Genomic DNA, 14,441 nt, shown 5'->3' with positions numbered 1-14,441 from the left:
AGATTGATTTCTTTTTATATATATATAAATTTATTTTATTTATTTATTTTTGGCTGCGTTGGGTCTTTGTTGCTGTGCACGGGCTTTCTCTAGTTGCAGCGAGCGAAGGCTACTCTTCGTTGCAGTGTGCAGGCTTCTCATTGCAGTGGCTTCTCTTATTGTGGAGCATGGGCTCTAGGTGCGTGGACTTCAGTAGTTATGGCTCACAGGCTCAGTAGTTGTGGCACATAAGCTTTGTTGCTCCGCGGCAGGCAGATTCTTAACCACTGCGCCACCAGGGAAGCCCCTCAAATTGATTTCTTTCTAATATTCCATGACTATATTTAGAAGCTTAAAATAGACATTTAACAACAAACTGTCCGATATTTCCAAGGGAAATTATTTTAAATGTAAATATGGTCAGTGAGGATGATTCCCATACATGCCTCTGTTTTCCAGATCTTATTTGAAATGTATAACTTTTCTGGCATCATTTGAGGCTCTGAATATCCCCATCACATATGAATTATTTTGCAACAGTCCTAAAGAAGGAATGATTAAAGGTCTATGGAAAAACCACAGCCACGAATCCATGGTATGTACACAGAGTCATCCGGCAGTGGGGCCTCCGTCTTCTCAGATGCTCTTGTGTTCACTCAGCTGCCTGCCACCACTCAGAGTTCTGAAAGACAGAACCAGAGGAACTCTTGGTTCCTGAACAGGTCTACTGCTCTGAGGGCTTCCTGACTTTCCTATCCTGGCAGGTGACAAGGCAACTTGGAAGTCCCCTTACCTCTCTCCCTGAAAGCCTAAGGCCTGAAGCCATCCCACCTACCCGAGGGAACACTTTTATAATCCCTCCCCAAGTCCTGCCTGTCCTCATCTAGACAGACTTCCCTGTGTAGGGAGTATTGTTTCTCTTCCTTCTAGTTACTGGTGGGAATGTAGTCTCTGAGGCATTTGGAGCCCAGGGCGAGAAGTGTATAAGGCCAACAGGCAAACTGTTCTAGGACAGATGAAACAAAGCGGGGAGGAAGGGGAGTCTGAGATGCTGTGAGTCCATAACGGCAAGAAAGAAAAAGAATAATTTTTTTTTTCTTTCCCTAGAGAGATGAGGGCCTTCACTGAAATTAGGCAATAGACACACTTAGACTATAAGCATGTTTTGTCTTTAGCTGCCCTACCTTTTCCAAAGGTGGTTTGATTTACTGGTGTCTTGAAACAGTATGAATTTTTTTTTTGTCTGCTTCAGGCCGTAAGGTTGGTGACTGAGCTTTGTTTAGAATACAAAATCTATGACCTGCAGCTTTGGAATGGACTCTTGCAAAAGCTTCTTGGCTTCAGAATGGTAAGTAAGACTCAGTGCCCTAGACTGCAGTATATTTTAAAGATTTTGCACAGCATCTCCTAAACATTTTGCACTGATACTTGTTATTGAACAGATGGATGCTGAAAACATTCACTCTCACTGGCTTCATGCCCAACTTAAAGAACTTGGCGTTAGGCCAGAGAAAGTGCAAACTCAAAACTGACATAAATTTCATTGGAAACAAATGGAAGTTTCCCTGGCCTCTTTTGATGTTTGTGAATTTGTAAGTGACCTTCTCTGGTGGTCCTCATGGAAGATAAATTTTACTGATATTCTTGTGAAAGTTTAATTTTCACATTGGAATTTTCTGTTTGGGTGGTCTTCAGAACTTTTGTGTTTTATTTTTTCAGATTCCTTATCTAAGGAAGGTTTTAACAGCCATTTCTAGCATCTATTCTTTATGGCAGGTATGTAGTTTTCTAAAGTAAATTTTACAGAATTTAATCTTTATACTCACTGGCTAGTGCTGGATACACTGGATTAAGTAGTCAGCTCCTCAGTGAAGCTGCAGGATGCTGTTCCATTAAAGTGGTGCCTGGACCCAGAAAACTCAGCTTGGACATTGTCTCATCCACGACATCACTTCTCCCAGTTCTTCAGGCCTCAGGAATCACATCTTCATTTATGCCTTCAAAACACTTTGGCTCAACTATAACATTGGTCACGGTATAATTTATTTAAATCACACATTCGACTGCCCCTCTTGGACTTTGAGGGCCCTTAAAGTCAAAGACCATGTCTTATTCATCTTTTCTAAATTTCATGTGTTGTTCACACACATTATATACATATATATATATATATATAAAATAGAAATATATAATTTATTCTTAGTTTAATAAATTAGAACATATGCTGAGTAAAACATGAAAATCTTTCTTTACCATTTCCCTTCATAATTATCTCCCCCGAAGTGACTACTGTTGACAATTTCTTATGTTTTCTTCTAGAGCTTTCCTATTATATATAAGCAGGGGTGTGGGCGCATATATGTGTGGGTGTGGGTGTTGTGTGTGTATGTATTCATTTTGGTACATATAAATGCAATCACATTCTAGACAAAGTGTTTTTTTCCACATAACAATGTATCTTGGAGATAGTTTCACATCAGCACGTATAGATCTTTTTTTTTTTTGATATAATTCACACATAAAATTTACCCTTTTAAAGTGTACAGTTAGGTGGCTTTTAGTATATTCACAAAGTGTGTTACCAACACCACTATCTAATTCTAGAACATTTTCTTCACCCTGAAAATATACCCCATATCCATCACGGATCATTCATTCCTTCTTCCCCCCTCCCTCTAGCCGCTGGTAACCACTAGTCTACTTACAGTCTCTATGGATTTATCTCTTCTGGGCATTTCATATCAATGGAGTCATACAATATGTGGCCTTTGTGCTTCTTTCACTTACCATAATGTTTTCAAGGTTCAGCTACATAATCGCATGTATCATACCTTTTTTTAAAAAAAATTAATTAATTTATTTATTTTTGGCTTCATTGGGTCTTTGTTGCTTCACACGGGCTTTCTCTAGTTGCAACGAGCGGGGGCTACTCTTTGTTGTGGTGCGTGGGCTTCTCATTGCAGTGGCTTCTCTTGCTGCGGAGTACGGGCTCTAGGCACGCAAGCTTTAGTAGTTGTGGCACACTGGCTCAGTAGTTGTGGCTCGCGGGCTCTAGAGCACGGGCTCAGTAATTGTGGCGCACAGGCTTAGGTGCTCTGCGGCATGTGGGATCTTCCCAGACCAGGGCTCCAACCCATGTCCCCTGAATTGGCAGGCAGATTCTCAACCACTGAGCCACCAAGGAAATCCCATATCTTTCCTTTTTATTGCTGAATAGTGTTTCATCATATGGATAGACCACATTTTATTTATCCATTCATCAGTTGATGGATATTTGGGTTGGTTCCACTTTTTGATTATTATGAATAATGCTACTCTGTGAACATTTGTGTATAAGTGAACATATGTTTTTGTTTCTTTTGAGTGTGTACCTAGGAGTGGAATTATTGGGTCTTACAATGACTATGTTTAATCTTTTGAGGTATTTCTTTTTTTTTTTTTTTTTTTTGGTACGCGGGCCTCTCACTGCTGTGCTCCGGATGCGTAGGCTCAGCGGCCATGGCTCACGGGCCCAGCCGCTCCACGGCATGTGGGATCTTCCCGGACCGGGGCATGAACCCGTGTCCCCTGCATCGGCAGGCGGACTCCCAACCACTGCGCCACCAGGGAAGCCCTATTTCATGATTTTTAACTCTTAATTGTTCTCCAAAATGTGGAATAAAGTGTATCATAAGTTATTTAACCACTCCTCCTGTTGATGGAAATTTATGTGTTGCCTTATTTATTTTTTGAAATTCTTTCTCTCCTTCCGCCTTTCCTATGGTCCTAGCACAATGTCTGGCACATACATAGACTTAGTATAAATTTTGTTTTCTGAATTGAGTTCTGACACTTTTTTCCCAAATGCAACAATAATGAATCGTGGAAAGATACATGGACCCCAATGTTCATAGCAACACTATATGTTTACAGTAGCAAAGATACAGAAGCAATCTAAATGCCCATCAACAGATGAGTGGATAAAGAAGCTATGGTGTAGATAGATAGATACAATGGAATACTACTCAGCCATAAAAAAAGAATACAATTTTGCCATTTGCAGTAACATGCTTAATGAAGTAAATCAGATAGAGAAAGACAAATACTGTAAGATATCACTTATATGCGGAATCTAAACAAATAATACAAATGAGTGTGTATGTAAAACAGAAACAGACTCAGAGAAAACAAACAAGTGGTTACCAGAGGGAAGCGGGGAGTGGCAAATTAGGGATATGGGATGAAGAGGTACAAACTACTACATATGAAACAGATAAGCAACAAGGATATAGTATATAGCACAAGGAATTATAGCCATTATCTTATAATAACTTTTAGTGGAGTATAATCTGTGAAAATACTGAATCACTTGCATGTAATATTTTAAATCAACTATACTTCAGTTTTTTCAAATATAAATAAATAAGGTATTTTGCAGAGCAAAATTAATAATAATGAATCAGCCAGGATTATATGTTAATATCCTGAAATATACAGTTATGAAGAAAATTCTCCTAGAATCTTAATGATCTAGAACTGGGAGATATCAACTTATAATTTTGGTCTTAACATCAAGAATATAAGCTCTAAGTGTATATAGTTCTGTGACTGCAAAATAAAGAGAGGTTCATAAGATCCCAGACATGAATTCTTTAATAAACTTGTTTCCGCAGGTTCCCTACTTCAGCAGAGCCTGGCAGCGCGTGGTTCAGATACCGCTACTTTCAGGTATCTTTCTCTCCCCTCTCCCCGACACACTGACAGTAGCCTTTTATACTTATGCATATAGACACATTATTGTTGCTTTTAATTTTCAGCCTCTTGTCCTTTAAGCCCCAGTCAGCTGTCAGATTGTTGTGAGAGTCTCATCGCTGTCCTAGAGTAAGTAAAATATTTGTTTTCCTACCCCCCAAAATCAGATTTGTTGCCTATAAAATTCCTTTCTAATAAACGTTCCTGTGAGTAATTCCTTTTTGGGGGGAAGTTAAGCATACCACTTGATTTGAAAATAAAATATCTCTATTATTTTTACAATGTCTACTTTCCACATGCAGTGCAACTAGTGAACTTATATTCAACCTGCATTCCCTAAACTTTGTACCCAGTTTTAATGTGAGTATAGAGCACCTTTTGTGACTACCGTAAATCATACAGTGTTGTCTCATGGATTTTGAGTCTTCTAAGTATTCGTCTTTAGCCATGTATAGACTTTCAGCCACAATTATAGCTGCAGTCAGGAGTCTGTGTTCCTGTAGATCAAGTCTTTTATTCCACGAAGGATGTCATAAAAGGCTCAAACTACTCATTACTAGGCATACGTTATGCACCAGCATTTTAATGTTTAAAATTACTGAAACCGTAAACAGGTAACCACTGTGGAAAACTAGGAAGGCCAGTATAATCTAGTGAATATGACAGGTTATTAACTAATTACCGTGCTCTCTTGAAGATGTCCAGTTTCAGATGATCTTGACCTGATCAGAGTGGCCAGGCAGTATGTCCAGTTAGAGCTTCCAGCTTTTGCATTAGCCTGTCTAATGCTCATGCCCCACTCGGAAAAAAGGCACCAGGAAATAAAGGTATTTTGCAAAATGTTCCTCCGGGGCTGCCAAGGGTGTGGAAGGTCTCATGCTGCATGTCCCCTGCAAAAGGTTCCACTTTCTTTTCACTAAACCTGTAAAGCATGAGTGGGGTGGAAGGTTTGTGTGGGGGTCTGGTGGGAGGCAAGACTGAGAGACAGATGAAGGTTTGTCTGACGGATGCCCGAAGAGGAGTTTGCACCTTATTCTTTATCAGTGGGGAACAGTGAATTTTCCTGCCAGAATAAAGTGAAATGATCAGGCAGTATTTTTGAAGGAATAATCCACGTGGGCCTGATCAGAGGAGAGAGGGGGCGAGAAGTGAAACTCTTGGGAATCATTGCATTTGAATAGGAATTATCCAACAATCTTGTGGCTAGGCAGGGGAAGCCTGAGGGGATAAGTACCCAAAGTAGGGTGGTGGCAACGAAAATGAGCTAGGTGGGAAAGATACAGCTTTACTTGGTGATTAGATGTGGGAGATAAAGGAGAGAAGAGTCAGGTTGTGTGTGGGTGTCTAACAAAGGCACCACGAGCATTCTGAGGATAGAACTTTTAAAAATAACTCCCATCCCCTTTATACTATAGAATAAATAGAACAAAGCATTTGGAAACGTTTTACAATTATTTCCCCACGGGTAGAGGAGCCAGTACGTAGAGATCTATATAAGTGAGCATAATTTTTATTTCTCACTTGCTCTATTCGTTGCATTTCTTCAGAGCCATCTGTGCCTGTCTTTGACTTTGTTCCTTTTTGACTTCTTAAACTCATCCATTGATGCTTTTCAGAGTTTTAGTATTTAAATAGATTCCTTTTGGCACTTAGAATGACAAAATGCTTATTAAGCAACTCTTTGCTGTTGGAATAGTTATTTGTAAAATGCTTTTTTTCCTTATTTCAATAATTTTGTTGTTGTTGATAGAGGTGGTTTTTTTCCTGTAGTAGATATGCTTTATGATATTTCAAATTTAAAAATGAAAACCTTCCAGGTTTGACAGAAATTAGTAGTAATTATACTTTTCCATTAATTATGTTTTGATTTTTTTTCTCTAGAATTTTCTGGGCTCCTGTGACCCTCAGATCATTTTACAGCAGTTAGAGGAACATATGAATACTGGCCAGCTGGCAGGGTTTTCACATCAAGTAAGAGGCAATTTCCTCTCCCTTTTGTTATGAAAAACTTGATATTAGAAGGTAATAAATTTTCCCCAAACCAAGATTAAGCTGAAAACCTACCATCTCGATCTGTTTGTTAATATATACAATTATTTGGCTTTCATTAAAGCCTCATTAAATTTTGAAAATGCAGGGACCCTGGCTGTCTTGTTTATTTAGTGCTCTACTCAGTGGAAAATCTGTAGCCTTCAATACTTGTCATTGTGAACAGTTTTCCTTGCAAAAAGTCCCAAAGTGCTTAACAACAACTTTTTATTTATTCACTGTATACAGAAATGGACCAAAGCAGTCCCCCCTGCCCACCCTCAAAGAGGAGGCTTAGTCACGATGCGATGATAATTTAACTCCTAATTGTCAGAAATGTTTTGGTATTGAATAAGATGACATGGCATCTAACACATTTTGCGTGTGATGATACCTGTCATTCTACAGGTTAGAAGTCTGGTCCTGAATAATATCATAGATAAGAAGGAGTTTGGGATTTTGGCAAAGACAAAATACTTCCCAGTGTTGAAATCACACATGATGAATACCAACAACGTCACTGAACTAGTAAACTATTTGGCAAATGAGTTAAGGTAAGTTAATAAAATTTTTTAAAAAACAACTTAATGTAGAATTTCCTTAAAATTTATCTTTATTTTGGAGGAAAATATCAAATAATCGTAAAGCTATTTGATTGTAATTAAAGGCTCCAAATAATTAAGCTGTAGCATCACTACGTTACACATACCTTGCTACTAACACATACTAAGAGGTTAGTTGTCTTGTAATCCAATCTCTTGGAACATGAACTTGGAATCAGACAATTAATCAAGCTGCCTGACCTCCCAAAATAGTCCTGCTCTAAAACCCTACATGACAACTTTATTCCTTAGACACTTGACCAAAGAATCAGTAGCTATATGTAACATAATTTTTGCTAAGCTTGGTTATCTAATTTTCCAGCACCCACAAGTTTAGAAATAGTAAGCTTCTTGGCATAGGGTTCGGAGGGAATTTGGAAAGTAAAAAGAAGGGAGAAATGGGCTGGCACAGAAGAAAGGGAAAGCTTAGTCAGGATTGAAATGTTTCTGGGTCCATCCCTACATTTGGTCTAACTGTGCTGATCCCTGGAGGTGTCACTTTCTCAGTGCCATGCCATGGATTTCTTTCTGCTTGTTTACCACTTGTGATCCAACCATAATTACAGGTTGTCATTTATGAACAAGTAGTATTTTTTGAGGTAAAATTGATATATATAATCAACTGCACATACTTCAAGTATGCCACTTGATAAATTCTGATATTTGTATACACCTGTGAAGCCATCACCACAGTGGACAGGGCAAACGTATTTATCACTCCCACATTTTCCTCATGCTCCTCTTCTTGTTGATTCCATAGTTTAGATGAAGCTTCCATCTTTATAACTGAATATTACAAGCACTGTGGGAAACCTGTGCCACCAGGAGCCACTCCCTGTGAAACTCTGAAGGTAAATCTGGCCCAGAGTTACTGGGTTCTAACCTGACACGATTTTTATTTCTAGGGTCTTAAAATTGAGCCAACCTGTTCTGGAGATAAATGGATTTTTATGCGTGACTGCATGTATTTTTATATTTCACTTTTTGTATGAGAGAGTCCCAGACCAGGAATCAAGAGGCCTAGGTTCCACTCTCGGGTTTATTTATTTAATTTTTTGGCCGCACCGTGCGGCTTGAGGGATCTTAGTTCTCCAACCAGGGATTGAACCCTGGCCCACGGCAGTGAAAGGGCAGAGTCCTAACCACTGGACCACCAGGGAACTCTCCGACAAACTAAATTTTAAAGGGCATTGATTAATGTTGTGCTGGATTATCCATTGCTTTTATTACTTCTTCTTTAATTAGCTAAGACATATACATTCACTATAGAAAAACAAGGAAATCTGGAAGAACGGAACTTCCCTGGTGGTCCAGTGGTTGAGAATCCGCCTTCCAATGCAGGGGATGCCAGTTGGATCCCTGGTTGGGGAACTAAGATCCCACATACCGCGGGGCAACTAAGGCCACACCACAGCTATGGAGCCTGTGCGCTCTGCAGCTCGCGTGCCACAACTACAGAGAAGCCTGTGCGCCATGACGAAAGATCCTGCATGCCACAACTAAGGCCCAATGCAGTCAAATAAATAAATAGTTAGATAGATAGATAGTTTTTTTAAAAAAAGAAATCTGGAAGAGAAAAAATAATAAGAAGAAAACTGATAACTTGAAATCTCAGAAACCAGAGATAAGATCATTCTTAACAATTTGGTGTATGTTCTTCCAAATGTTTTTGTGCATAAAATATGCACGTAAATCATTTATTCCTGTTCTGAACTTAAATATAAGGTAAAAATTTTAATTTTGATCATGTTTTGGTAGTTTTAGTGGACGTAATTAAGTTATTAGCGGTTTTTTTCTTCCCTTGGTCCAGATCAATCACATTAAAATAAGCCTGCATTTTGTTAACATCCATTAATAACTTCCCTTCTCCACTTCCAGTCTGTTGTGCTCAATGACATAAGATTACTTTTTTTAAAAAGGGAGAATATTGATTCAGGAGACAGATTTGTGGCCCTTAAAATGTATCTGTTTTTCTCCAATCATATCTGTCTAAAATGCAAAATAATCTCATACGTAGATTTTTAGCAATATAGTTAAGGGCTTAAGTTCTATAGTTTATCAAACCATTTTCTATTTAAAAAACTAAGTGACACTCATAAAAATGCTTCTGTGTTTCTTCCCATTTAGGTGTTTCTTAATGGATCATAGTAGATCATCAAAACTTTTTTCAAGAAGAATAAGAGGAAGTTTGGAATATGTTATCAAATGACCCTATTTATTACAGTTTTTAAATTGCGCAATCTGTGTACAGTAGCTATTGTCAGATGTTCCTCGAGAAGTAATAACTAAGATGCTTAATAATAGCATAACTGTCTCATAAAGAACTCATGTCACAAATTAATAAATATTTTCTTTGCCAGTTACGTGTATAACTTGTAAAGACTATTAGTTTTTTGCACTCTATATGAAGGAAAGTTTTTTGCTCCCCCCATAAGAAAAGCAACTACTTATATCCTGTTTCTTCCATCTATATAAATAAGAATGTCAGTCTTTTTAACATCATTCTAGTAAATATGTATATAATCTTTGCTGCAGAGCGTATCCGTCAGTGGCCAGCCAGAAATACAGAAACCACTCTAGCTAGTTGAAGCAGAGAAGGACTGAGTGTCAGGAATTGGTTACAAAGCTGTCAAGAGGACTGAAAGGCAAAAGGGAGATGAAGAGGGGTCGCTGGAGAAACTAAAGGGAAGGGGCTGTTTGCCTAACATCAGAAGCTGCTTTGAGACTTCCCTGGTGGTCCAGTGGTAAAGAATCCGTCTTCCAATGCAGGGGACGCAGGTTCAATCCCTGGTCAGGGGACTAAGATCCCACATGCCGCAGGGCAACTAAGGCTGTGTGCCGCAACTACAGAGCCTGAGTGCCACAACTACAGAGCCCATGTGCTCTGGAGCCTGTGTGCCAAAACTAGAAAAGAGAAAACCCGAACGCCACAATTAGAAGCCCGCGAGCTGCAGCAAAGAGCCAGCGCACTGCAACGAAAAGTTCCTGCACGCCTCAACGAAGATCCTGTGTGCCGCAACTAAGACCCGACACGGCCAAAAATAAAAATTAAATTAAATAAACAATTAATTAATTAAAGAGAAAAGGAAGCTGCTTTGCCTCGGAGCTCGGGCGCTGCTGTGCTGGCACTGCTGCCCACGCAGTGCTTGGTCACCCTTGGCTGTAGTGCTGCCGCCTCCAGAAGGGAAAAGAGGCAGGGTTTTGCTTTCTCCAGCCTCCTGATTGTCGTGCCAGTGCCAAGAAATAGCAGGAATGAACAGAAGCCATCTGGCAAGGGGTCTGGGAGACGCAGTCTGCAGGCTGTAAGCCCCCGGCAGGACAGGGCAGGATGGAAGCTGGCCTGCAAGGGCGGCATGGAGTTGAGAGCCTGCAGCCGGGACCCAGCACACAGAAACGTCACTCACACCTCTATCCTGCCTGTGTAGTCTTTTGCTCTACTTGTGAATAAACTGAATTTGATAATGCTAGAATTTGTTTGCCTTTGCCTGTTGAGAAAAATATTATTTCTGTACAGGAAACAACGTGATATGACTAAAAACATGGGTTTTGGATAAAAAACAAGTCTGGGTTTGACCTCTGGCTCTATCACCTACTAGCTGTGTGATCCTGGACAAGTTATATAACGTCTCAAAGCCTTAATCCCCTCGTTTGTAAACCTGCTACTTGCAGTAGGTTTAGATGGTCATCCACTTGCTCTCTTCTGGAAATTTACATCAATATTTTCCACAAACCTTTTTCCTTATTTGGAGTTATTTCCTTAAGATACATTCCCAGGAACAGATTCACCAGATCAAAGGGAATAAAGGATTTTTTTTTTTTTTTTGACCATGCCGAGTGGCTTGCGGGCTCTTAGTTCCTTAACCTGTGATTGAACCTGTGCCCCTTGCAGTGGAAGCTCAGAGCCCTAACCACTGGACTGCCAGGGAACTCTGAGAAGGACATTTTAAAGACTGAATGCAAATTGCCAAAACTGCATGCATTTCAAAAGGTCTTCTTCACAAAAGCCTATTCCTACCAGAAACATGAATGTCTGCTTTACTGTATCCTCCCCAACGTTGGGTGATCATACTCTTTTTTTTTTTTTCATTTATTTACTTTTGGCTGCGTTGGGTCTTCGTTGCTGCGCGCAGGCTTTCTCTAGTTGCAGCGAGCAGGGGCTACTCTTCGTTGCAGTGCATGGGCTTCTCACTGTGGTGATTTCTCTTCTTGCAGAGCACAGGCTCTAGGCGCATGGGCTTCAGCAGTTGTGGCACATGGGCTTAGTTGCTCTGCGGCATGTGGGGTCTTCCTGGACCAGGGATTGAACCCGTGTCCCCTGCATTGGCAGGTGGATCCTTCTTAACCACTGCATCACCAGGGAAGTCCTGGCAATCATACTTTTTTAAACTTTTTGCTAATTTGATAGGTGAAAATAGTGTCTCAGTATTTACATTTGTATTTCTTTAATATCTATGTGATTGAACCTTAAGAAAACTGTAATTATAAGCCTGAGATCACGAGTAGAGCCTGTGATGGTATTCTTGGGCATAAATGTGCAAGGAATGAAAGGGTCAAGTGGTGGCACTAGAACGTAACAAATGGAAATGAACGTTCCGGCTTCATGGACTCAAGCTGCGCTAAAAAAGGAGTTCTTTCCCAGTCTTAACTGGTTTCATTGTTCAGAATAAAGCTCTGGATGTTAACTAGATTTATTGTGGTGACCATTGCATTGTATATACAAATATTGACTCATTATGTTGTACGCCTGAAACTAATGTTATATGTCAATTATCCCTCAAAATAAAATAATTCTAGATTAGGAAAATTTATCAAATAAATTGATGGAAGATTAACAGACATGCACAGTTCTGATAGGTAACGGGTTAGCTTTTGATATGCCAAAGAAGTAGCTTTATGGAATATAAATATATTTGAATTTAAGTTCAGATACATAATTAGCCAGGATACTTTTTGTTGTTATATTTATTATATTTTTATTAGCCATGATCGTTTTTATCTTTCCACTCTTGTCTCCATACAGCCATTCTCCGTCCCCTTCCCTAAGTATATTCTTAAAACATAAGCCCGATCTCATCTTGTCCTGCGTCACACTTTTTACTGGCTCACCATTGTCACTTAACATAAAATCCAAGTCGCCAACTGAGGCACACTGGCACCTTTGCTCAAATTAGAAACAAAGGTCTTGATGAAATAAAAGTTCACATTATAGGACTTCCCTGGCAGTCCAGTGCTTAAGACTCCGCGCTTCCACTGCATGGGGCGCAGGTTCGATTCCTGGTCAGGGAACTAAGATCCCGCATGCAGCGCGGCATGGCCAAAAAAAAGAAAATTTTGCATTTTAAGACAAGAAAAACTTAAAACTTTTTCTCTGCTTGTTTTGGCCTCTTTAGTGTGCATTGTGCGTCTGCATTATGCACAACCAGACCTCCCCTGTGGCAGAAATACCTGCACAACCATAAAGCTCAATTTCTCTTCTTCTAGCACCAGTCATGTAACTCCTTAGAACAGGGGTCCCCAAGCCCTGGGCCGTGGACCGATAGCAGCCCACAGCCTGTTAGGAACAGGGCTGCACGGCAGGAGGTGAGTGGCAGACGAGCGAGTGAAGCTTCATCTGCCTCTCCCCATCGCTCACATTACCTCCTGAACCATCCCTCCCCCATCCGTAGAAAAATTGTCTTCCACAAAACCAGTCCTTGGTGTCACAAAGCTTGGGGACCACTGCCTCAGAAGATGCCATTCCTTTCGCAATTCTATAATGGGTCACAATGAGCTACCACTCGCCTTACCAATATATTGGTTCCCTTATAAAGATTGGTGCAGGGACTTCCCTGGTGGTCCAGTTAACAATCTGCCTTCCGATGCAGGGGACGCAGGTTCGATCCCTGGTAGGGGAACTAAAATTCCACATGCCTCAGGGCTTGTGTGCTGCAACTAGAGATCCCTTGTGCTGCAACTAAGACCCGATGCAGCCAAATAAATAAATATTTTTAAAAAAGAAAAAAGAAGGTTGGTGCAGAACAGACTGGTCAGACAACCTGGGGAGATACTGGGCTGCATGTAATGAAAGTTCTTAGCTAAAATACTTATGATTACTAATGTTACTAGCTATATTTCTTTCTCTTTTTTTCCCTTAATCTTTTATTTACTTATTTATTTATTTATTTATTGGCTGTGCTGGGTCTTCATTGCTGCGCATGGGCTTTCTCTAGTTGTGGGGAGCGGGGGCTACTCTTCATTGCGATGCGTGGGCTTTTCACTGCGGTTGCTTCTCTTGTTGTGGAGCACGGGCTCTAGGCGCATGGGCTTCAGTAGTTGCGGCACGTGGGCGCAGTAGTTGCAGCACGTGGGCTCAGTAGTTGTGGCTCACGGACTCTAGAGCGCAGGCTCAGTAGTTGTGGCACACGGGCTTAGTTGCTCCGTGGCATGTGGGATCTTCCCAGACCAGGGCTCCAACCCGTGTCCCCTGCATTGGCAGGCGGGTTCTTAACCACTGCGCCACAAGGGAAGCCCTAGCTATATTTCTTGTATTCTGCCTATTTTACAAGATTATTGTTTCTTGCATTACCAAATGTGTGACTGGACCTCAGATAAAATTAATGATTACCGGGCTTCCCTGGTGGCACAGTGGTTGACAGTCTGCCTGCCGATGCAGGGGACACGGGTTCGTGCCCTGGTCTGGGAGGATCCCACATGCCGTGGAGCGGCTGGGCCCGTGAGCCAAGGCCACTGAGCCTGCGCGTCCGGAGCCTGTGCTCCTCAATGGGAGAGGCCACGGCAGTGAGAGGCCCGCGAACTGCAAAAAAAAACCAAAAACAAAAAAATGACTACTAGGGCCTCCCTTGTGGCACAGTGGTTAAGAATCTGCCTTCCAATGCAGGGGACACAGGTTCGAGCCCTGGTCCGGGAAGGCCCCACATGCCAGGGAGCAGCTGAACCCGTACACCACAACTACTGAGCTTGTGCTCTAGAGCCCAAGAGCCACAAATACTGAAACCCACGTGCCACAACTACTGAAGCTCACACGCCTAGAGCCCGTGTTCTGCAACAAGAGAAGCCACCACAATGAGAAGCCCACGCACTGCAACGAAGAGCAGCCCCTGT

At 41.0% G+C, this 14,441-nt stretch overlaps 1 protein-coding gene across 1 annotated transcript in view; it reads left to right on the top strand.

Moving 5' to 3' along the window:
- The window catches only part of KNTC1 (kinetochore associated 1), a gene marked incomplete at its 3' end in the record, with an annotated part of 69,350 nt that extends 59,430 nt beyond the window's left edge, over positions 1-9,920 (top strand). Inside the window, exons 55-64 of the mRNA XM_082667502.1 lie at positions 439-574; positions 1,232-1,327; positions 1,699-1,755; positions 4,632-4,686; positions 4,776-4,839; positions 5,408-5,537; positions 6,592-6,681; positions 7,147-7,292; positions 8,101-8,191; positions 9,876-9,920. Of these exons, the coding sequence (XP_082523628.1) occupies positions 439-574; positions 1,232-1,327; positions 1,699-1,755; positions 4,632-4,686; positions 4,776-4,839; positions 5,408-5,537; positions 6,592-6,681; positions 7,147-7,292; positions 8,101-8,191; positions 9,876-9,920 (910 nt within the window). The remainder of the gene's footprint in view (positions 1-438; positions 575-1,231; positions 1,328-1,698; positions 1,756-4,631; positions 4,687-4,775; positions 4,840-5,407; positions 5,538-6,591; positions 6,682-7,146; positions 7,293-8,100; positions 8,192-9,875) is intronic.
- Between the last annotated feature and the right edge of the window lie 4,521 nt (positions 9,921-14,441).

Source organism: Grampus griseus (assembly GCF_964374135.1).
Source record: "Grampus griseus genome assembly, chromosome: 12".
NCBI lineage: Eukaryota > Metazoa > Chordata > Mammalia > Artiodactyla > Delphinidae > Grampus > Grampus griseus.
Note: the sequence above shows the minus strand (reverse complement) of the source record. Positions and strands in the feature narration are given on the sequence as shown.